Genomic DNA, 24,368 nt, shown 5'->3' on the forward strand with positions numbered 1-24,368 from the left:
AGGGGGAAAGACCTTGTTAGTAGCCCTTTCCTGCAGTCAATGACCAAAAACGCCCTCTTTGGCCTCATGGGTGGAACGATATTAATATTTTTCCTAATTAATAAAGATTATAAAAATAAAATGTGGTGTTCTATGTCAAACAGATTTGTTATATTTCAGGCTTCTGTGATATATTGGGACGCAAACTAAAAATGTAACACATTTCACCTCTATATCAGACAAGGTGTGTGTGAGGTGTATACTTTTGTTTCAAAGTAGATTAGTTTAAGACTACCAAGAATCACTGCTGTAATTAATAAGGGGAGTCGGATCTTAAAAGCTTGAGTGTCGAGATACAGAAACTCTAAGGCCAAGGTTGACAAATCATAGTCAAAGCTAAACTATCTTGCATTGTCCTGTAACTATCCTGTCCATCTAACTCTAATAAAGCAATTGTACACGAGAGGGTGTGCTAAATGACTATTTTAGCTGTGCTAAAGAAGTTGTTTTGCACAAACTGAAGTGTACAATTGCTTTTCCACAAGTGGTTGCCGACTAAATAAAAAACATTATTTTGATAAATGTATTCATAGGCTATATCATCCTGACACATCTATGGTTGCTAGCCATTATTCTATCGGTTAGGTTGCCAGAGACGCGACCCAGTCATGAAGTATTTTTGTTCTATATCTATGAACGCGACCTAGACGTTCGTTCTAAATGTTCCGTTGCCATGCTGGCTGGCAACACTCTTATTCCTTGCTTGTTAGCTAGCCAACTACGGCTAACACAGTCAGGTGCAGCTAGAATAACAGCAAACTAGCAGCGAATGCTTTTGTTTAAGATGTTTTTGATGAATCCATAACAATGACCTTATGATGCACGATTTCGCCTGGCATAGAAAATGTGCTTTCTTGTCAGGACACTGTTCAAAGGAGCTAGCCAACTACACAGCTAGAACAATCACTTCAAACTGAACCTGGTAAGACAGCAAACTAGCTGCATTTCATGTCGTTTGACCTGTTTTTCTATTGACATTTCCTTGTATATATCCATAAAAACAATGTTGATTCATGACTTCGACTGGCTGAGAAAAAATATGTCCGTTCATTTTATCAGTTAGGTTGCCAGAGACACAACCCAGTCGTGAAGTCTTTTTGTTCTATATCTATGAATAGATCGTTCGTTCTAAATGTTTCGTTGCCATGCTGGCTAACACAGTCATGTCAAACCATGCAGCTAGAATAACAGCAAAGTAGCTGCGTTTCGTTTGACCTGTTTTTCTATTGAAATTCATTTGTATATATATCCATAAAAATGATGCTGATTCATGGTTTTGTCGATAGACAGACAGCAACGTTTGTATACACCCCCGTTAGGCTAGAAGCAAGGGGAAATAAAGTCTAGATGCTTTTTACAGTGGAGATCAAATTAATGAATTGGCTGGCTGTGCTGATGGGACAGTGGATGCTCAGGGATTTCTCAGATGGAAAAGAAAACAAGTTCCCCCTTTTTGGATCATAGGCTTACACATGCTAAACAGGTGTTTTAGTATGGGTGTCTCAACCTATCACAATGCTTGTTTTGAACCACCCATTGTAGAATACCCTCTAACTCACATCCCAAGATTGCTGTACCATTTTCTTATAAACCTGTCGAGACCACCTTTTCAATATCACCAGACATCGGTCTATCCACCTCTGCACCATACCCTTTCAAGTCTATCAATCTAACCTGCCAATCTGTACACAGACACCATACATAGAGCACAGGGACATGTCACTTACAGTATACCCATGGCTATACCAATAGTAAGGCTTTAGCCGTTGAAGACATAATACCAGAAATCTGAGATCTATAACTGTGGCACTAATATTCTATTACACCAGCTGGGCGCAGTAAATGTGGGCTCCCGAGTGGCGCAGCGATCTAAGGCACTGCATCTCAGTGCAAGAGGCGTCACTGCGGTCCTTGGTTTGAATCCAGGCTGCATCGCATCTGGCCGTGATTGGGAGTCCCATAGGGCGGTGCACAATTGCCCGGGTAGGCTGTCATTGTAAATAAGAATTTGTTCTTAACTGACTTGCCTAGTTAAATAAAAATAAATATCCTGACACTTACCAAGGGCCTGAAAGTTCACTTGTAGAAAGCAAGTTTTTCTCCAGTTTTGGACAAAATGAGACAATTATCTTCTAGCTATTAATGGTCATGATCTGTTTTTCTCGCTCTGGTAAAAAGAGGCAGTTTGTTGAGGGGGTTTCTGTAGTTTTCATCTCATTGAAAGATGATCGTGATTAAATCAAATCAAATCAAATTGTATTGGTCCCATAAACATGGTTAGCAGTAAATGCGAGTGTAGCGAAATGCTTGTGCTTCTAGTTCTGACCGTGCAGTATTATCTAACAAGTAATCTAACAAGTAATCTAACAATTTCACAACAACTACCTTATACACACAAGTGTAAAGGAATGAATAAGAATATGTACATATAAATATATGGATGAGCGATGGCCGAATGGCATAGGCAAGATGCAGTAAATGGTATAGAGTACAGTATATACATGAGATGAGTAATGTAGGGTATGTAAACATTATATAAATTGGCATTGTTTAAAGTGACTAGTGATACATTTATTACATTATATTTTTTATTATTAAAGTGGCTAGAGATTTCAGTCAGTATGTTTGCAGCAGTCACTCAATGTTAGTGATGGCTGTTTAACAGTCTGATGGCCTTGAGATAGAAGCTGTTTTTCAGTCTCTCGGTTCCAGCTTTGATGCACCTGTACTGACCTCGCCTTCTGGATGATACTGGGGTGAACAGGCAGTGGCTCGGGTGGTTGTTGTCCTTGATTATGTTTTTGGCCTTCCTGTGACATCGGGTGGTGTAGGTGTCCTGGAGGGCAGGTAGTTTGCCCCTGGTGATGCATTGTGCAGTCCTCACTACCCTCTGGAGAGCCTTACGGTTGTGGGCAGAGGAGTTGCCATACCAGGCGGTGATACAGCCTGATAGGATGCTCTCGATTGTACATCTGTAAAAGTTTGTGAGTGTTTTTGGTGACAAGCCAAATTTCTTCAGCCTCCTGAGGTTGACGAGGCGCCTTCTTCACCACGCTATCTGTTTGGGTGGACCATTTCAGTTTGCCCATGATGAGTACGCCAAGGAACTTAAAACTTTCCACCTTCTCCACTGCTGTCCCGTTGATGTGGATAGGGGAGTGCTCCCTCTGCTGTTTCCTGAAGTCCACGATCATCTCCTTTGTTGACGTTGAGTGTGAGGTTATTTTCCTGACAGCACACTCTGAGGGCCCTCACCCCCTCCCTGTAGGCCGTCTTGTCGTTGTTGGTAATGAAGCCTACCACTGTAGTGTCGTCTGCAAACTTGATGATTGAGTTGGAGGCGTGCATGGCCACGCAGTCATGGGTGAACAGGGAGTACAGGAGAGGGCAGAGAAGGCACACTTGTGTTGAGGATCAGATGTTGTTCCTACCCTCACCACCTGGGGGCGGCCCGTCAGAAAGTCCAGGACCCAGTTGCACAGGGCAGGGTCGAGACCCAGGGTCTCACGCTTAATGACGAGTTTGGAGGCCATGCACGCCCTATCCACGCCCTATGGTGTTAAATGCTGAGCTGTAATCGATGAACAGCATTCTTACATAGGTATTCCTCTTGTGCAGATGGGTTAGGGCAGTGTGCAGTGTGATTGCGATTGCATCGTCTGTGGACCTTTTAGGGCGGAAAGCAAATTGGAGTGTGTCTAGGGTGTCAGGTAGGGTGGAGATGATATGATCCTTGACTAGTCTCTCAAAGCACTTCATGATGACGGAAGTGAGTGCTACGGGGCGATCGTCGTTTAGCTCAGTTACCTTAGCTTTCTTGGGAACAGGAACAATGGTGGCCCTCTTGAAGCATGTGGGAACAGCAGACTGGGATAGGGATTGATTGAATATGTCCATAAACACACCAGCCAGATGGTCTGCACATGCTCTGAGGACGTGGCTATGGATGGCGTCTGGGCCGGCAGCCTTGCGAGGGTTAACACTTTTAAATGTTTTTCTCACGTTGGCTGCAGTGAAGGAGAGCCTGCAGGTTTTGGTAGCGGGCCATGTCAGCGGCACTGTATTGTCCTAAAAGTGAGCAAAGAAGTTGTTTAGTTTGTCTGGGAGCAAGACAAGATGGGGCTGGTTTTCTTTTTGTAATCCGTGATTGACTGTAGACCCTGCCACATACGTCTCGTGTCTGAGCCATTGAATTGTGACTCTATTTTGTCTCTATACTGACGCTTAGCTTGTTTGATTGCCTTGCGGAGGGAATAGCTACACTGTTTGTATTCGGTCATGTTTCCGGTCGCCTTGCCATGATTAAAAGCAATGGTTCATGCTTTCAGTTTTGAGCGAATGCTGCCATCAATCCATGGTTTCTGGTTGGGGAAGGTTTTAATAGTCACCGTGGGTACAACATCACCAATGCACTTGCTAATAAACTCGCTCACCGAATCAGCGTATACATCAATGTTGTTGTCTGTGGCTATCCGGAACATATCCCAGTCCACGTGATCGAAGCAATCTTTAAGCGTGAAATCAGAATGGTCAGACCAGCGTTGAACAGACCTGAGCACGGGCGTTTCCTGTTTTAGTTTCTGTCTATAGGCTGGGAGCAACAAAATGGAGATGTGGTCAGATTTGCTGAAAGAAGGGCGAGGGATGGCTTTATATGCGTCGCGGAAGTTGGAGTAGCAATGATACAGAATTTTGCCAACCCGATTTCCTGGGGTAACAGTGTAAGAAAGAATACATAAAAAAACAAAATACTGCATAGTTTCCTAAGAACGCGAAGCGAGGCGACCATCTCTGTCGGCGCCATCACGAAAGGAGTAGGCATGCAAAGTAGAAAAGAGGACGAAACATTCCCCTCAGAAATGACATTGTCTGTCAGTGTGTGTGTGTGTGTGTTTGTTAAACAAATAGTAATAAAAACAGCAATGAATAATCCACAGAAGTGAGAAATGCAATGAGGAACTTCGTAGTCACAGGTACCCATGAAACCACTGCCTTCAGTAATGCAGTGTGGGGAAAAATAAGAATCTAAGGTACAGGAATTTCTTGCCTTCAGCATTATCTAGGAATACATTTCTTCTACCATTTATTCAATGTGCTGAGATTTTGGAGAATACCTCTCTTGGGCAGCCCCCCAACCTTAGAGAACAGTGTGCAACCAGCCAGGAATATTTTGGAAGTGAAAAACAATCCAGTCTCTATGTAGTCTACGGATGCCTGTAGTAAACATCTCACAGTCTCAAAGCCCAATGACAAATCAGCATATTTCCTGGAGCTTGGTTATTCTGGTTTGGTGAACTGGACGCAGGGGCGCTAAGTTAACGAGAACACTCACTAAATTAAACCCCATCATAACATGCTGGGGTAATCAGGGAAGTGATGTGGGGACTTTCAGGAAGTTACCTCACAGTGGCCAGCAACTAGCCACTGGGGTCAACCACCGCGGGAGAGGGCAGGAATCAAGACAAGGCTTTCAGTGAGAGGTAAGGTGGGACTTTAAGTGTAACCACTGTAGGCCTGGCTGACAGGTACAATATAATATGTAATGAAGAGAATATGTAATATGTAAGCAAATGAAAAAGTCATGAAAAAGTTAATACATTTTTAACATGTTGCTTTGAGTGCCTCTCATGAAAAAGTCGGTCTGTATGCCCTATGCATTATCTCTATGAAGGTTCCTCTGCATGAATAGGGCAGCCAGCTTAGAAACAGAGAGAGAGTTGTGTGAATTCATTTTTAGATCTGCATCCTCAGGCTTGTCTGTTTTAAAGCACAAATCACTTCCCAACACTCCGACTGCTGTTAACTAGAGGCCCAAATACACACCAGTATTCTAGCTGGAAGAGATGGCTGCATGGTGGTATATATACAGTATATATATTTATATTCCGGACTCTGACATTGCTCGTTCTGATATTTCTTACATTAGATTTACTTTTTGGTTGTTGTATTGTTAGATATTGCTGCACTTTTGGAGCAAATCTGTGTAGGCGACTAATAAACTTTGATTCAATTTTGATTTGAGTGGGAGACCGCAATTTAATGCAGCTAAAAGCTAACCCTCAAACCCAGCTGCGTTGAATTATGAATACAGATTCAGCATCCAGTCGAATATCAAAGGCATGTTCCAGGCCATGCATGAAGAAACAGGCCTCCTATCTCTATGCTAATGATGCGGGGCTCTGCTAGAGATCCTGGGCTGGGAAATACAGTGAGTTTTATAAAGAAGATGATGAGGAGGACGATGATTAGGATGATGAAGATTAAACTGCTATCACATCCAAAGCTTTTTGGGTCAACTTACAAGATAAAACACCCACATACTCACACTGTTGAGGCTTTGCTCTATGCCCTAGGCTGCCTGGGGCCAGACTGGACAATCTATTGATGTTGAGTTGACATAATGACCTCTTCATCGTTTAACGGTTTGGATACATAAAGACAGGGCAGGGAGAGTAGGATAAGGCTCTGTCTGATCAGATAATTTCTCCTACAGTAACTGTTCCAGCTACTGTTAGTGAGGGCTCAAGGAAAGCTCAGCAAAGTTGTGTGTGTGTGTGTGTGTGTGTGTGTGTGTGTGTGTGTGTGTGTGTGTGTGTGTGTGTGCTCATCTGCCTCTGGGGAAGTAGATAAAGTGAACCATTGCCAAAATCCCCAAGTATCCCTTTAACCGTTGTGTTGTCTTAAGGGTCAAAAATGACCCGCCACTACGTTTAACAGCAGTGAAAACCCCCTAAATTATATTTTTTCAAATTGAAATTTGATGACTTTTCCTAGAGTGGCCCCAACAATAGAAAAAGTGAAACATCGCCTTTGTTCATATTTCCATGAACGCTGTACACCACCAGGGTACAAAGATTGTCTTAGGGTCATTTTGACCCGGCAGTTATAAAATAATTTACACACCAAAAAAACTACAAAGACACATACGCACACAATGAGAAATTGAGATTGTGTGCTACTGATTGAACTCAGACAAAACTAACATGAGAGAAAAAATTCCAGAAAAAATATACAACATTTCAGACAAAATGAACAACATTTCAGACAAAATAAAAATTTATTGAAAGCATTGTTTACTAATGGGGAATGCAGTCAGAGGCTAAAGGTGCTGCAGATGACAGTCCCCCCAGTTCTCTCTTTGCTGAAGCCATGAGTGCATGTTTCAGTGCCCAACAGGTCATAGATCTGATTTTTTCAGATGTCCAGGAGGAACAAGAGAACAATGATTTAGAAGAGGAGGAGGTTACTGAAGAAGAAGATGGGGAAGAATACAACCCAGAGCACGATGCATCATCTTCAGATGAAGAAGAAATTCCCCAAGCTGAAAGAGAGACATTTTTGTCAAAGAACAGCAAAATAACATGGTCCTTGTCACCATATGACAACCAGGGCAGGGTGGCAGCACAAAATGTCATAAGGATGACCCCAGGGCCCACAAGACATGCAGTTGCCCATGCCCAGGACATCGCCTCAATATTGTACATGTTCATCACACCAGCCATCGAAAGAATCATCCTGTAGATGACAAATTTGGAGGGTTTCCGTAAATATGGAGACAACTGGAAAAGGATGGATGAGATTGACCTGCGTGCCTACATTGGGCTGCTAATCTTAGCAGGTGTGTATAGGTCCTGAGGCGAATCTACATGTAGTCTCTGAGATGCAGAGAGTGGAAGGGCGATTTTCCATGCTACAATGCCACTGATAGTCTTTCACACTTTCTCAAGAAGGCTACGATTTGATAACCGTAAGTCAAGACCATGTATCCAAGATGGCGTAGCAGTCAGAAGTGTGTTTGTCTTGTCCCATCTTGTCCCGTATAAATAATCGTTTTCCTCATTTTTTCCCATATATATTTCGTATATATTTTAATCTCACTTTCCATCTACGGACTGAATATAACTCTCCTGCAACCCACCTCACCCAATGTGGTACGGATCTGCAATTTTAATATTTTAGAACCGGAACCCCCATAAGAAGCTAGCCAGCTAAATAGCTATTAGCTAGTAGTCAGTTAGCCACTGCTAGCGGTCTTTACTGTTAACTCGGACACCAGCCAGCTTCAGCTGCCAGTCTGCACAGCACGATATCAACCCAGAGCATGTCGGACTGTTTTTTCTCTACCACATCTCCGGATTCCTACTGCAAGCTCCGGACCATTACACCGGATCATCGCAGCTAGCTAGCTGCAATCCGAGTGGCTACTCCAGGCTAACGCCTCTGTCCTGAAGCAAGCACCAGTTAGCCTTGAGATAGCCTCGAGCTAGGCCCATCTCCCAGCTAGCCGAAGAGGTCTACCAGCTAATTCTTGGGCTACAATACCTCTTTTGCCAACTGGCCTGGACCCTTTATTGCCGACACGGAGCCCCGCTGATCCATCACGAATGATCTGCCGACGTAATTGTCCGAGGTGGTTTCAACAGGCTTTGCCGTTGCAACGTCGCCGAAGACCCATCTGCTGGCCCCGGCACGCTAGCTTTCTGAATTGCCATTTCTCCAGCTCGTCTAGCGTTGTAGCGACTACTGAACGGCTCCCTGACTCACCTATTGCTGTTCATTGGACCCTATGATCACTCGGCTACACATGCCTCTCCCTAATATTAATATGCCTTGCCTACTGCTGTTTAGGTTAGTTATTATTGTTTTTTTTCACTGTGGAGCCCCCAGCCCTGCCCTAAATGCCTTAGTTAGCTCTTTTGTCCCACCCTCCACACATGTGGAGACCTCACCTGCCTTAACTGGTGCCTCCAGAGATGCAACCTCTCTCATTGTCACTCAATGCCTAGGTTTACCTCCACAGTACTCACATCCTACCATACCCTTGTCTGTACATTATGCCCTGAATCTATTCTACCATGCCCAGAAATCTGCTCCTTTATTCTCTGTTCCCAAAGCATCAGACGACCAGTTCTTATAGCCTTTAGCAGTAGCCTTATCTTACTCCTCCTCTGTTCCTTTGGTGATGTAGAGGTTAACCCATGCCCTGTAGCCCCCAGCGCCACTCCTATTCGCCAGATACGCTCATTTGTTGACTTCTATAACTGTATTAGCCTTTTTTTCATGCATGTCAACATCAGAAGCCTACTCCCTAAGTTTATTTTATTCACTGCTTTAGCACACTCCGCCAACTCTGATGTCCTAGCCGCGTCTGAATCCTGGCTTAGGAAGGCCACCAAAAATTCTGAAATTTCCATTCCCAACTACAACATTTTCCGTCAAGATAGAACTGCCAAAGGGGGCGGAGTTGCAAAGATACTACTGCAGACATAGCCTGCAGAGTTCTGTCATACTATCCAGGTCTGTGCCCAAGCAATTCGAACTTCTACTTTTAAAAATCCCTTTCCAGAAATAAGTCTCTCACCATTGCCGCTTGTTATAGACCCCCCTCAGCCCCCAGCTGTGCCCTGGACACCATATGTGAATTGATTGCCCCCCCATCTATCTTCAGAGTTTGTACTGTTAGGTGACCTAAACTGGGATATGCTTAACACCCTGGCCATCCTACAATCTAAGCTAGATGCCCCCAATCTCACACAAATTATCAAGGAACCTAAATTATCAAGGTACAACCCTAAATCCCTAACCATGGACACCCTCATAGATATCATCCAGACCAACTTGCCCTCTAAATACACCTCTGCTGTCTTCAACCAGGATCTCAGTAATCACTGCCTCATTGCCTGCGTCCGTAATGGGTCTGCGGTCAAATGACCACCCCTCATCACTGTCAAATGCTCCCTTAAACACTTCAGCGAGCAGGGATTTATAATCGACCTAGGTCGGGTATCCTGGAAGGATATTGACCTCATCCCGTCAGTAGAGGACGCCTGGTTGCTCTTTAAAAGTGCTTTCCTCACCATCTTAAATAACATATAGCCCTTGGTTCACCCCAGTCTTGACTGCCCTTGACCAGCACAAAAACATCCTGTGGAGTATTGCATTAGCATCAAATAGCCCCCGCAATATGCAACTTTTCAGGGAAGTCAGGAACCAATATACACAGTCAGTTAGGAAAGCTAAGGCTAAATTTCAAACAGAAACTTGCCTCCTGTAGCACTAATTCCAAAAAGTTTTGGGACACTGTAAAGTCCATGGAGAATAAGAGCACCTCCTCCCAGCTGCCCACTGTACTGAGGCTAGGAAACACTGTCACCACCGATAAATCTATCATAATCGATAATTTCAGTAAGCATTTTTCTACGGCTGACCATGCAATCCACCTGGCTACCCCTACACCGGCCAAAGTTTCTGCGGGGGCGCAGAAACTTGCCCAAGCCCCCCTCCCCCGCTTCTCCTTCCCCCAAATCCAGGCAGCTGATGTTCTGAAAGAGCTGCAAAATCTGTATACCTACAAATAAGCTGGGCTAGACAATCTGAACACTCTCTTTCTAAAATTATCCGCTGAAATTGTTGCAACCCTTATTACGAGCCTGTTCAACCTCTCTTTCGTATCGTCTGAGATCCCCAAAGATTGGAAAGCTGCCGCGGTCATCCCCTCTTCAAAGGGGAAGACACTCTAGACCCAAACTGTTATATACCTATAGCCATCCTGCCCTGCCTTTTTAACTTGTTATGGATAGGGGGCAGTATTTTCACGGCTGGATGAAAAACGTACCTGATTTAATCTGGTTATTACTCCTGCCCAGAAACTAGAATATGCATATAATTAGTAGCTTTGGATAGAAAACACTCCAAAGTTTCTAAAACTGTTTGAATGGTGTCTGTGAGTATAACAGAACTCTAATGGCATGCCAAAACCTGAGAAGATTCTGTACAGGAAGTACCCTGTCTGACCATTTCTTGGCCTTCTTTGTCATCTCTATCCAAAACAAAGGATCTCTGCTGTAACGTGACATTTTCTAAGGCTCCCATAGGCTCTCAGAAGGCGCCAGAACTTTGAATGATGACTTTGCAGCCCATGGCTGACAAACAGTAGCGCATTTGGTAAGTGGTCGATCTGAGAACAATGAGACGGGCGCGCGGATGCAATTGAAGAGTCCATTTTAGATTATCAGTCTTTGAACGAAAACAACGACTCCCGGTCGGAATATTATCGCTATTTTACGAGAAAAATCGCATAAAAATTGATTTTAAACAGCGTTTGACATGCTTCGAAGTATGGTAATGGAATATTTTGAATTTTTTTGTCACGATACGCATCCGCACGTCATCCTTCGTTACCCTTCGGATAGTGTCTTGAACGCAAGAACAAAACGCCGCTATTTGGATATAACTATGGATTATTTGGAACCAAACCAACATTTGTTGTTGAAGTAGAAGTCCTGGGAGTGCATTCTGACGAAGAACAGCAAAGGTAATCCAATTTTTCTTATAGTAAATCTGAGTTTGGTGAGTAAAATAGCTAGCCCGTGATGCTAGCCCGTGATGGCAAGCTATGTACACAGAATATTGCAAAATGTGCTTTCACCGAAAAGCTATTTTAAAATCAGACACCGCGATTGCATAAAGGAGTTCTGTATCTATAATTCTTAAAATAATTGTTATGTTTTTTGTGAACGTTTATCGTGAGTAATTTAGTAAATTCACCGGAAGTGTTCGGTGGGAATGCTAGTTCTGAACGTCACATGCTAATGTAAAAAGCTTGTTTTTGATATAAATATGAACTTGATTGAACAAAACATGCATGTATTGTATAACATAATGTCCTAGGAGTGTCATCTGATGAAGATCATCAAAGGTTAGTGCTGCATTTAGCTGTGGTTTTGTTTTTTGTGACATTATATGCTAGCTTGAAAAATGGGTGTGTGATTATTTCTGGCTGGGTACTCTCCTGACACAATCTAATGTTTTGCTTTCGTTGTAAAGCCTTTTTGAAATCGGACAGTGTGGTTAGATAAAGGAGAGTCTTGTCTTTAAAATGGTGTAAAATAGTCTTATGTTTGAAAAATTGAAGTTTTCGGATTTTCGAGGAGTTTGTATTTCGCGCTACGCCCATCATTGGATATTGGAGCAGGTGTTCCACTAGCGGAACGTCTAGATGTAAGAGGTTAAAATCTTTGAATGCCAAGTTAACAAACAGAACACCAACCATTTCAAAACCCACTATGCAATCTGTTTTCTGAGCTGGTCATGCGTGCACCTTAGCCACGCTCAAGGTCCTAAACGATATCATAACCGCCATCGATAAAAGACAGTACTGTGCAGCTGTATTCATCGACCTGGCAAAAACTTTCCACTCTGTCAATCACCCTATTCTTATCGGCAGACTCAATAGCCTTTGTTTCTGAAATGACTGCATCGCCTTGTTCACCAACTACTTCTCAGATAGAGTTCAGTGTGTCAAATTGGAGGGCCTGTTGTCCGGATCTCTGGCAGTCTCTATGGGGGTGCCACAGGGTTCAATTCTCGGGCCGACTCTTTTCTCTGTATATATCAATGATGTCGCTCTTGCTGCTGGTGATTCTCTGATCCACCTCTATGCAGACGACACCATTCTGTATACATCTGGCCCCTCTTTGGACACTGTGTTAACAAACCTCCAAACGAGCTTCAATGCCATACAACTCTCCTTCCGTGGCCTCCAACTGCTTTTAAATGCTAGTAAAACTAAATGCATGCTCTTCAACCGATTGCTGCCTGCACCCACCCGCCTGACTAGCATCACTACTCTGGATGGTTCTGACTTAGAATATGTGGACAACTACAAATATCTAGCTGTCTGGTAAGACTGTAAACTCTCCTTCCAGACTCACATTAAGCGTCTCCAGTCCAAAATGACATCTAGAATTGGCTTCCTATTTCGCAACAAAGCCTCCTTCACTCATTCTGCCAAATTTACCCTCTTAAAACTGACTATCCTACTGATCCTTGACTTTGGCGATGTCATTTACAAAATAGCCTCCAAAACTTTACTCAGCAAATTGGATGTAGTCTATCACAGTGCCATCCATTTTGTCACCAAAGCCCCATATACTACCCACCACTGCAACCTGCATGCTCTCGTTGGCTGGCCCTCGCTACATATTTGTCGCCAAACCCACTGGCTCCAGGTCATCTATAAATCTTTGCTAGGTAAAGCCCCACCTTATCACACTTAGCTCACTGGTCACCATAGAACATCCACCCGTAGCAAGAGCTCCAGAAGGTATATTTCACTGGTCATTCCCAAAGCCAACACCTCCTTTGGCTGCCTTTCCTTCCAGTTCTCTGCTGCCAATGATTGGAACAAATTGCAAAAATCACTGAAGCTGGAGACTTATATCTCCCTCAATAGCATCAGCTGTCAGAGCAGCTTACCGATCACTGCACCTGTACACAGGCCATCTGTAAATAGCCCACCCAACTACCTCATCCCCATATTGTTACATTGTTTTGCTCTTTTGCACACCAGTATCTCTACTTGCACATGATCATCTGCACATCTATCACTCCAGTGTTAATGCTAAATTGTAATTATTTTGCCTCTATGGCCTATTTATTGCCTTAGCTCCCTAATCTTACTAAATTTGCACACACTGTACATATACTTTTCTACTGTGTTATTGGCTGTACGTTTGTTTATCCCATGTATAACTCTGTGTTGTTTTTGTCGCACTGCTTTGCTTTATCTTGGCCAGGTCGCAGTTTTAAATGAGAACTTGTTCTCAACTGCCCTACCTGGTTAAATAAAGGTGAAATAAAATAAAAACGACCTGCAATACATGTGAGAGACAAACTAGCGGCCATAAGAGAGGACTGGGAGAAGTGGATGGAGCGTCTGCTATACCTCTACAACCCTGTGCCTGAAGTAACAGTGGATGAGCAACTGGTTCCATTCAGAGATCCATTTTTACTTTCATATCTTTAATGCAAGTGATTTTCACTGTTTATTTATGTATTGCTGTAATATCATTGATTTATGTGGTTGTTTTCTGTGACACTGATACTAATTACTGATAGTAACCTCTTTTGTCAAAGGGTTGCTGTTCTTTCCGGCAGTATTGTCACACTCTGATCTGTTTCACCTTTCCTTGTGCTTGTCTCCACCCCCTCCAGGTGTCGCCCATTCTCCCCATTATCCCCTGGGTACTTATACCTGTGTTCTCTGTTTGTCTGTTGCCAGTTCGTCTTGTTTGTCAAGTCAACCAGCGGTTTGTTTCTCAGCTCCTGCTCTTCCCCATCTCTCTTTTCTCGCCCTCCTGGTTTTGACCATTGCCTGTCCTGACTCTGAGCCCGCCTGCCTTCCACTCTGCCTGCCCCTGAGCCTGCCTGCCGTCCGGTGCCTTTGCCCCTACTCTGGATAACTGACCCCTGCCTGCTTTGACCTGTCGTTTCCCTGCCCCTGTTGTTGTAATAAACATTGTTACTTCAACACAGTCTGCACTTGGGTCTTACCTGAAATGTGATAAGTATATGCCCAGCAAGCCAGCCAAGTATTGCATCAAGATATGGTTGGCCTGTAATGCACAATCCAGCTACGCTTGGAAGATGCAAGTCTACACAGGGAAGCAACACGTCTATACAGGGAAGCCGACCGAGTGGAGGCCCGGAGAAAAACCATGTGACAGATGGACTGAGGGGATATATTGTCACGTGTGACAATTTCTTCACCTCTTATGAACTCAGCCAGCAGCTCCTGAAAAGGAAGATCACCATGGTTGGCACAGTTAGAAAGAACAAGCCTGAGCTCCACCCCCTGCACTCCTCACAACATGGGGGAGAGAAGTCTTCTCATCAAAGTTTGCCTTCACTCCCACCACCACTCTAGTTTCTTACCTCCCAAAGAGGAACAAGCATGTGGTCCTCCTGAGCACACTGCACAAAATGGCTGAGATCAGTGATCGTGAGGACAGGAAGCCAGCCATCATCCTGGACTACAACCACAACAAAGGAGGCATGGACAACCTCGGTCAGGAAATCGATCGACAGGTGTGACCATGGCTGCTGTGGAACGGGTAAGGGGTGTAGCTTACCTCTGGGCAGGTGCCTAGGAGCCTTACACTGGGTGCACACAGAGCAGGAGGAAACATAAACCCTCACATCCTTAGCCAAAGTGGGCCACCAGTACTTCCCACTCAGACAGCGCACTGTCCGACCGATGCCTGGATGACCAGAGGAGGGTGACGTGTGGGCCCAATAGATCAGCCGGTCACGGACCACAGATGGAATGTACAGACGCCCAGCGGGACACTGGAGGGGAGCGGGCTCTGCATGCAACGCCCGCTCAATGTCCGCATCCAGCTCCCACACTACCGGCGCCACCGGGCAGGAGTATAGGGGTGGGATCCACGGTCTGCTCCTCTGTGTCATACAGCCGGGAGAGTGCGTCTGCCTTCACATTCTGGGAACCTGGTCTGTAGGAATGGGTGAAAACAAAACGGGTGAAAAACATGGCCCACCTTGCCTGGCGAGGGTTCAGTCTCCTCGCCGCCCAGATGTACTCCAGATTGCGGTGGTCAGTCCAGATGAGAAAAGGGTATTTAGCCCCCTCAAGCCAATGTCTCCACGCCTTCAAAGCCTTGATGACAGCCAACAACTCCCGGTCCCCCACGTCATAGTTTCGCTCCGCCGGGCTGAGCTTCCTCAAGAAAAAGGCACAGGAGCGGAGCTTCGGTGGCGTACCCAAGCATTGAGAGAGCACGGCTCCTATCCCAGCCTCGGACGCATCCACCTACACTATGAATCCCAAAGAGGGATCCGGATGTGCCAGCATGGGAGCCGAGGTTAACAGTGCCCTCAGGTGACCAAAAGCCCTGTCCACCTCAGCTGACCACTGCAAACGTACCGGTCCCCCCTTCAGCAGTGAGGTAATGGGAGCCGCTACCTGCCCAAAACCCCGGATAAACCTCCGGTAGTAATTGGCAAACCCTAAAAACTGCTGCACCTCCTTTACCGTGATGGGAGTCGGCCAATTACGCACGGCTAAGATGCGGTCACTCTCCATCTCCACCCCTGAGGTGGAAATGTGGTACCCTAGGAAAGAGACAGACTGTTGAAAGAACAGGCATTTCTCAGCCTTGGCGTACAGGTCATACTCCAACAGTCGACCAAGCACCCTGCGCACCAGGGACACATGCTCAGCGTGTGTAGCGGAGTATATCAGAATGTCATCAATATACACCACTACACCCTGCCCGTGCAGGTCCCTGAAAATCTCGTCTACAAAGGCTTGGAAGATTGATGGAGGATTCATCAACCCGTACGGCATGACAAGGTACTCATAATGCCCTGAGGTCGCACTGAACGCCGTCTTCCACTCGTCTCCCTCCCGGATACGCACCAGGTTGTAAGCACTCCTGAGATCAAGTTTGGTGAAGAAGCGCGCCCCGTGCATTGACTCAATCGCCGTGGTGATAAGAGGTAGCGGGTAACTGTACCTCACAGTGATCTGATTTTCGCCTCGATAGTCAATACACGGGCGCAGACCTCCCTCCTTCTTCTTCACAAAAAATAAACTCGAGGAGGCGGGGGAAGTGGAGGACCGAATGTACCCCTGACGCAGGGATTCGGAGACATATGTTTCCATAGCCTCCGTCACCGCCTGTGACAGAGGATACACGTGACTCCTGGGAAGTGCAGCATCTACCAGGAGATTTATCGCACAATCCCCCTGTCGATGGGGTGGTAATTGAGTCGCCTTCTTTTTGGAGAAGGCGAAAGCCAAATCAGCATATTCGGGGGGAATGCGCACGGTGGAGACCTGGTCTGGACTCTCCACCGTAGTAGCACATACGGAAACCCCTAAACACCTCCCCGAGCACTCTCGCGACCACCTGGGGTGAGAAGGCACCAAACTGCAGCAATAGTGTGCAAACTGCAGCGATAGTGGTCGATCAGGGCCCTGTCGTTCCATCCCGCTCCAGCGGCCAGGGTCCGAAAGTCCAGAGCGAACTCCTGTGTGCTCCTTGTCCCCTGCCGCAGGTGGAAAAGATGTTCTGACGGCCGCTCTGCCCTCGGGCGGGTGGTCGAAGACTGCCTGGAAACGACGGGTGAACTCCTGAAAGTGGTCCAGCACCACATCTGCTTCCACCCACACGGCGTTGGTCCACTCCAGGGCTTTCCCCGAGAGGCATGAGACGAGGGCGGACACCCTTTCACGGTCCGAAGGAGCCGGGTGGACGGTTGCCAGGTATAACTCTAACTGCAGCAGGAAACCCTGGCAGCAGGCAGTCATCCCATCGTACTCCCTGGGGAGAGCGAGGCAAATCCCACTGGAACCGGGTGCAGGGGGAGTGAGTAGTGGAGATCCCTGTGGTGCTGGTGGAGGTGCTGGAGGAACTCTCCGTCTCTCCCAGCGGTCCATAGCCTGGACGACGCGGTCCATGGCGGCGCCGAGATGGTGGCATATCGCTGTGTGTTCTTGGATGCGCTCCTCAATCTCCATATCAGGGGCACCTGCTCCTGCTGACTCCATATTCAGGTGCGGTATTCTGTAAGGGGTGCGTAATCGGTGGCAAGGAAGTCAGACGCAGGAGAGCAGAACTTGGTAATAGCAGTTTAATAGCAAAACCCACGGCATAAAAAATAACAAGATAATTGGATGCACAAGCACTTACAATAAACAATACCGAACAAAGACATGGGGGGGAACAGAGGGTTAAATACACAACACTTAATGAGGGAAATGAGAACCAGGTGTGTAGGAAAACAAGACAAAACAAATGGAAAATGAAAAGTGGATCGATGATGGCTAGAAGACCGGTGTGCCGCCCGAACAAGGAGAGGAACCGACTTCGGTGGAAGTCGTGACAGGATGACTGCCCGCTGGCCCCTGGTCATCTTCCATAACATCATTGATGTGTCCTCATACAATGCCTTAGTGATATGGAACAAGATCAACCCTACCTGGATGCCTGATAAGCGGAACAAGAGAAGGGTTTTCCTGGAGCAGACTCTTGGCCTGATCCACCTGAGGCTGCAGCTGGGGCAGGCAAGAGGAAGATATCCCAATTCTGCCCCCAAAGAAGGACTGTAAAACAAATACTATATGCTGCACATGTGAGAAATACATCTGCAAAGTCCATGCACACACACTTGTATACTGTCCTACATGTGCTAATTAGAGTTGATTGATTGATGTTATGTTTTATGTTTTTGTTTCTATTATCTTATTTTATTCTTATTTATTGTTGTTGTTTATACACCTTGTGGGTGGGGGCAATGGTTAAAAAAATGGGAGAAGACTAGTATTTTGTAGTTGAATTCCTCATTGTACAGTATATAAGAATATATCATTATGTTGCCAAAAAAAGGTCAAGACTGTTATTGTTTCCCTTCAATTAAATGCATTCAAAACTACTTTCTGCACATTTCTGCTACTTTCTTAGGCTATGAAGTGCTATCTCTTGCTAAAAAAATGGTTTACACCTATGCAGTACCTTTAGCAATAATAATAATAATAATAAACCTCTACTTTAGTAAAGAAAACAATTATGACAGGTGAGTTGTAATAAAAATGAGTGGTGTCCACTGATTAAATGCAGTCTTTCTGCATTGTGAAGAAGGAAAACCCAGGTATTCACAAAGTTTGTGATGAATGGCAGGTTGTTTCTTCATGCAAAATAGATTTGGGGTTTAAAATTCAATTAAGCTGCTTTATTTTAGGGGTTTAGTGAAGGCGGGTCATTTTTGACCCTGAGGACAAGGGGAGGATACAGAATGTTAAGACAACACAAGGGTTAAGTCCCATAAAACCGTTGATCGTGATTAGACTCAAACAATAGCGCTGGTTATGAGCAAAGGAAACAGCACTCAGTGCCTGAGCCAAGCTGCTCCCATCAAAGGGAACATGTTCTGCTCTTAAACAACAAGTAGTAACTCTCAAGCTCTCTTCTATGTGAGATTAAAACTCTAATGTAAACGCCATGGGAATGCATAGTCTAAATTTTGTATGGTACACTTTATCTTTCTCTCTCTATCTCTCTTTCCCTCTTTATATTTCTGACTCTCCTCTGTCTGTATTTCAGTCTCTACCCCTCTCACTCTACACTCCACCATCTCTCAATTCCTCCTACCCTGCCTTCCCTCCTTCCCTCCATCCCATTCCCACTGGTAGCCTTCATGTCTAAAAGCTGATTTTCCAACCTGACAAGAGGAATCCTACTGGGAAAACGTCCATGAATCCAACAGCTACAGAGCCAAACAGAGCAAACCTCTACCAAAGCTACTGGATCCTGAGGCATTACAGGTCTACAATTTATTATAATCATATTCAGAGTAGAGCAGGGATCTAATGCCTGCTAATGTCATTTGTTCATTTATATGGTCAATGTAAATGTAAATTCCTCCCTATCATATTCCAGATAAATCTCAGATCTTGCTCCCTCTCTCTGTCTCTCTCTCTCTCTCTCTCTCTCTCTCTCTCTCACTCTCTCACTCTCTCTCACTCTCTCACTCTCTCTCGGAGGACCTGAGCCCTTGGACCATGCCTCAGGACTACCTGGCCTGATGACTCCTTGCTGTCCCCAGTCCACCTGGCCGTGTTGCTGCTCCAGTTTCAACTGTTCTGCCTGCAGCTATGGAACCCTGACCTGTTCACTGGACGTGCTACCTGTCCCAGACCTGCTGTTTTCAACTTTCTAGACAGCAGGAGCGGTAGATATACTCTGAATGATTGGCTATGAAAAGCCAACTGACATTTACTCCTGAGGTGCTGACCTGTTGCACCTTCGACAACCACTGTGATTATTATTATTTGACCCTGCTGGTCATCTATGAACATTTGAACATCTTGGCCATGTTCTGTTATAATTTCCACCCGGCACAGCCAGAAGAAGACTGGCCACCGCTCATAGCCTGGTTCCTCTCTAGGTTTCTTCCTAGGTTCTGGCCTTTCTAGGGAGTTTTTCCTAGCCACCGTGCTTCTACACCTGCATTGCTTGCTGTTTGGGTTTTAGGCTGGGTTTCTGTACAGCACTTTGTGACATCAGCTGATGTAAGAAGGGTTTTATAAATAAATGTGATTGATTGATTGATATTTTTGCGTTAGAAAAGTCAATAGGTAGGGGGAGATGGATACATTACATACATAGGCACTCAGACATGAAGGGTTAAGATGGGTATCGAACATATAACCTTTCTGTCTTTCTTTCTGTCTCCATCATGGGGCGGCAGGTAGCCTAGTGGAAGAAACCTAGAGAGGAACCAGGCTATGAGGGATGGCCAGTCCTCTTCTGGCTGTGCTGGGTGGAGATTAAATATAAACTCAAAAGAGAAAAGGCTTGATGGCTATTTGGAAGCTATAAGATGGAATGGGAGTAATAGAAGAGTTACAAACCTCATCAAATCTGGCCTCATCCTCACAGTTTTCCTGCACATGCGTGTAGAGCGACAGACCTGAGGGGTGGAAGGACAGAGGTCAGGGGGTTAGACAGGTTCAAAAGGCTCAAATGAAATTCCAAACATAAAAATGCATGTGTATCAATGAGTCTTGTATATGCGTTGAATAACACATTGCAAAGCAAATATATACATCCACTGAACATTTCACACCGTTGCTATTTGGTGCCAAAACATTTACAAATGTTGGCGTTTCGCAAGCATATTCCTACTGCTAGTTCCACTGTTATTATAAAAAGGTAACACGCAAGAAGAATTAGCAAAATTCTATATTTCAAAGTTAAAATGTATATTGTATCGCAGCCCTTACGAAAAATTATTGCCGTCAGAGTGCAGTATAACTGCAGTTAGATTGCAGTATAACTCAGATCAAATCACATTTTATTTGTCACATGCACCGAATACAACTTTACCTCTCTACCTGGCTTGATACGATGAGCCAGAGGAGAGAAAGACAGGCAGACAGATAAACAACTAAAGTAGGACTCATAATGACACTGAATGTGACAGACAAAAAAGTGAGAGGAAAAGAGAGAGAGAATTACATCTCTCTACGCATACATTATGTTTTTAAATAAAAGGAGAAGGAATGATTGTGGATTACAGGAAAAGGAGGGCCCCATTCTCATCGACAGGGCAGTAGTGGAGCAGGTTGAGAGCTTCAAGTTTGTTGGTGTTCACATCACCAACAAACTATCATGGTCCAAACACACCAAGACAGTTGTGAAGAGGGCACGACAACGCCAATCCCCCATCAGGAGACTGAAAAGATTTGGCATGTCTCCTCAGATCCTCAAAAAGTTTGACAGCTGCACCATCGAGAGCATCCTGACTGGTTGCATCACCACTTGGTATGGAAACTGCTCAGCCTCCGACTGCAAGGTGCTACAGAGGGTAGTGCGTACGGCCCAGTACATCACTGGGGCCAAGCTTCCTGCCATCCAGGACCTCTATACCAGGCGGTGTCAGAGGAAGGCCCTAAAAATTGCCAAAGACTCCAGCTAGTCATAGATTGTTCTCTCTGCTACCGCAGGGAAAGCAGTACCGGAGAGCCAAGTCTAGGTCCAAAAGGCTTCTAAACAGCTTCAACCCCCAAGCCAGTGTTGAGCACTATGACTTCACATTCGTTGTATGTTTGTTGTTTTCTTAGTTTCACTTTAATAAAATATGTGGAACTCAAATCACGCTGCGCCTTGGTCCAACCTTTTCTACGAGCGTGACAGTGTTAATGAATGAAATACCTGTTTAGGTGCATTTTGGATTATACCAGTGTCAGGGTTTGGGCTTTTTTCCTTTTGAAGTTGCTCATTTTTAGGAGAGCTTTGGCTGGAGTGACATTTTGTCAGGTGTGTTACTAGCACTTTGTCAAAGATTTAGGCGCTCTGCCTTAGAAGCCTTTAGCTTCTGTGAATTGGCTGTTGCATTTATTTTACTTGTTTGTTATTTTTGTCAGTCAAGTGTTCATGAATATCAGTATTCATGGTTCCAGCTCACCTTCTGCACCTGTAAATGAATACCACCATTTTGCACGTGAATTCCATCTGACTCCTGATGCTTCGTACCCCTGACAAGACCGTAGAGTCCACTATCTTACAAAATCCTAAATGTGTCAGACTAAGTGGAAAGGGCAAGACAGAGTAATGGGGCTATAATAACCTAATGACAAACATAAAACCACACTTGGCTTGATACGGGGAGCCAAAGGAGAGGCAGACAGATAAACGACTAAATTAGGACTCACGAAACAGAGGGGGGAAAAGAGAGAAAGAGAACTACATCTCTCTATGCAGACATGTTTTTAAAGAAAAGGAGAAGCATGAACACAGCAATACCTCCATTATAATTCAATTACCACTGTGTGAATTTGTAGCTAAACATCTTTTACATTTTCAGTCAGGTTGTTTAAGAAATTATGCACAAATATACGCTGAGTATACAAAACATTAAGGACACCTGCTCGTTCCATGACATAGATAGACTGACCAGGTGAATTCCAGGTGAAAGCTATGATCCCTTATTGATGTAACTTATTAAATTCACTTCAATCAGTGTAGATGAAGGGAGGAGACAGGTTAAAGAAGGATTTTTAAGCCTTGAGACAATTGAGACATGGATTGTGTATGTGTGCCAATCAGAGGGTGAATGGGCAAGACAAAAGTTTTCAGTGCCTTTGAATGGGGTATTGTAGTACGTGTCAGGCGATTTGTGTCACAAACTGCAACGCTGCAGGGTTTTTCACACTCAACAGGTTCCCGTGTGTATCAAGAATGGTCCACCACCCATAGGACAGCCAGCCGACTTGACAAAACTGTGGGAAGCATTGGAGTCAACATGGGCCAGCATCCCTGTGGAACGCCTACGATACCTTATAGAGTCCATTCCCCGACGAATTGAGGCTGGACTCAGGACAAAAGGGCAACTCAATATTAGGAAGGTGTTCCTAAACTTTGGCATATTCAGTGTACATACAGTATGAAAACAAACACAGTAAATACAGTGCCTATTGGGTCTATTCTTTGTGAAAGAGGCAACAAATACAGCTGTGAGTATTTCTGGGTAAGTCACTAAGAGCTTTCTACACCTGAATTGTGCAACATTTGCACATTATTCTTTTCATAATTCTTCAAGCTCTGTCAAATTGATTGTTGATCATTTTTAGACAATCATTTTCTGGTCTTGCCATAGATTTTCAAGTAGATTTAAGTGAAAACTGTAACTCCGCCACTCAGGAACATTCACTGTCTTCTTGGTATGCAACGCCAGTGTATATTTGGCCTTGTGTTTTAGGTTACTGTCCTGCTGAAAGGTGAAATTATCTCTCAGTGTCTGGTGGAAAGCAGACTGAACCAGGTTTTCCTTTAGGATTTTGCCTGTGCTTAGCTCCATTCAGTTTATTTCTTTTTTATCCTGAAAAACTCCCAAGTTCTTGCCGATGACAAGCATACCCATAACATGATGCAGCCACCACCGTGCTTGAAAATATGAAGCGTGGAACTCAGTGATGTGTTGTGTTGGATTTGCCCCAAACATAACACTTTGTAATCAAGACATAAAGTTAATTTCTTTGCAACATATTTAGGAGTTTTTCTTTAGTGCCTTGTTGCAAACAGGAAGCATGTTTTGGAATATTTTTATTATGTACAGGCTTCCTTCTTTTCACTCTGTCAATTAGGTTAGTATTGTGGAGTAACTACAAAGTTGTTAATTAATCCATCCTCAGTTTTCTCCAATCACAGCCATTAAACTCTGTAACTGTTTTAAAGTCACCATTTGCTTCATCTCTGTATCTCACACATACAATTATCTGTAAGTTCCATCAGTCTAGCAGTGAATTTCAGACACAGATTCAACCACAAAGACCAGGGAGGTTTTCCAATGCCTCGTAAAGAAGGGCACCTATTGGTAGATAAAAAATGAATTTTAAAAAACAAACACCTTTGAGCATGGTGAAGTTATTAACTACTCTTTGGTTGCTGTATCAATACACCCAGTCACTACAAAGATACAGACATCCTTCCTAACTGCCAGAGAGGAAGGAAACCGCTCAGGGAGTCCAATGGTGATTTTAAAACAGTTACAGAGTTTAATGGCTGTGATAGGAGAAAACTGATGATGGATCAACAACATTGTAGTTCCTCGACCACAATACTAACCTAATTGACAGAGTGAAAAGAAGAAAGCCTGTACAAAATAATATTCCAAAACATGCATCCTGTCTCTGTAATTCTTATCAAATTCTAATAAAAACAAAACAAAAACTTGTTTTAAATAGGCTATGTCTAAATACAGTTACAGGCACAATCATTACTCCCCGTGGGCGTATAATACAGACAAGCCAACTTAGACTATGGATGGTTTCACGTACAGTTGAAGTCGGAAGTTTACATACACCTTAGCCAAATACATTTATTAAACTCTGTTTTTCACAATTCCTGACATTTAATCCAAGTAAAAATTCCCTGTGTTAGGTCAGTTAGGAACACCACTTTGTTTTAAGAATGTGAAATGTCAGAATAATAGTAGAGAGAATGATTTTTTTAGCTTTTATTTCT

General features: G+C 44.4%; 1 protein-coding gene across 3 annotated transcripts in view; it reads right to left on the minus strand.

Annotated features, from left to right (window-relative positions):
- otofa (otoferlin a) overlaps positions 1–24,368 on the minus strand; it is a 149,079-nt gene that overhangs the window by 118,685 nt on the left and 6,026 nt on the right. For all 3 annotated transcript variants that reach the window (XM_014145204.3, XM_082961925.1, XM_082961924.1), the window contains exon 2: positions 20,255–20,313. In XM_014145204.3, the coding sequence (XP_014000679.2) occupies positions 20,255–20,313 (59 nt within the window). The remainder of the gene's footprint in view (positions 1–20,254; positions 20,314–24,368) is intronic.

This window comes from Salmo salar, chromosome 15 (genome assembly GCF_965601325.2).
Source record: "Salmo salar chromosome 15, fSalSal1, whole genome shotgun sequence".
Lineage (NCBI taxonomy): Eukaryota > Metazoa > Chordata > Actinopteri > Salmoniformes > Salmonidae > Salmo > Salmo salar.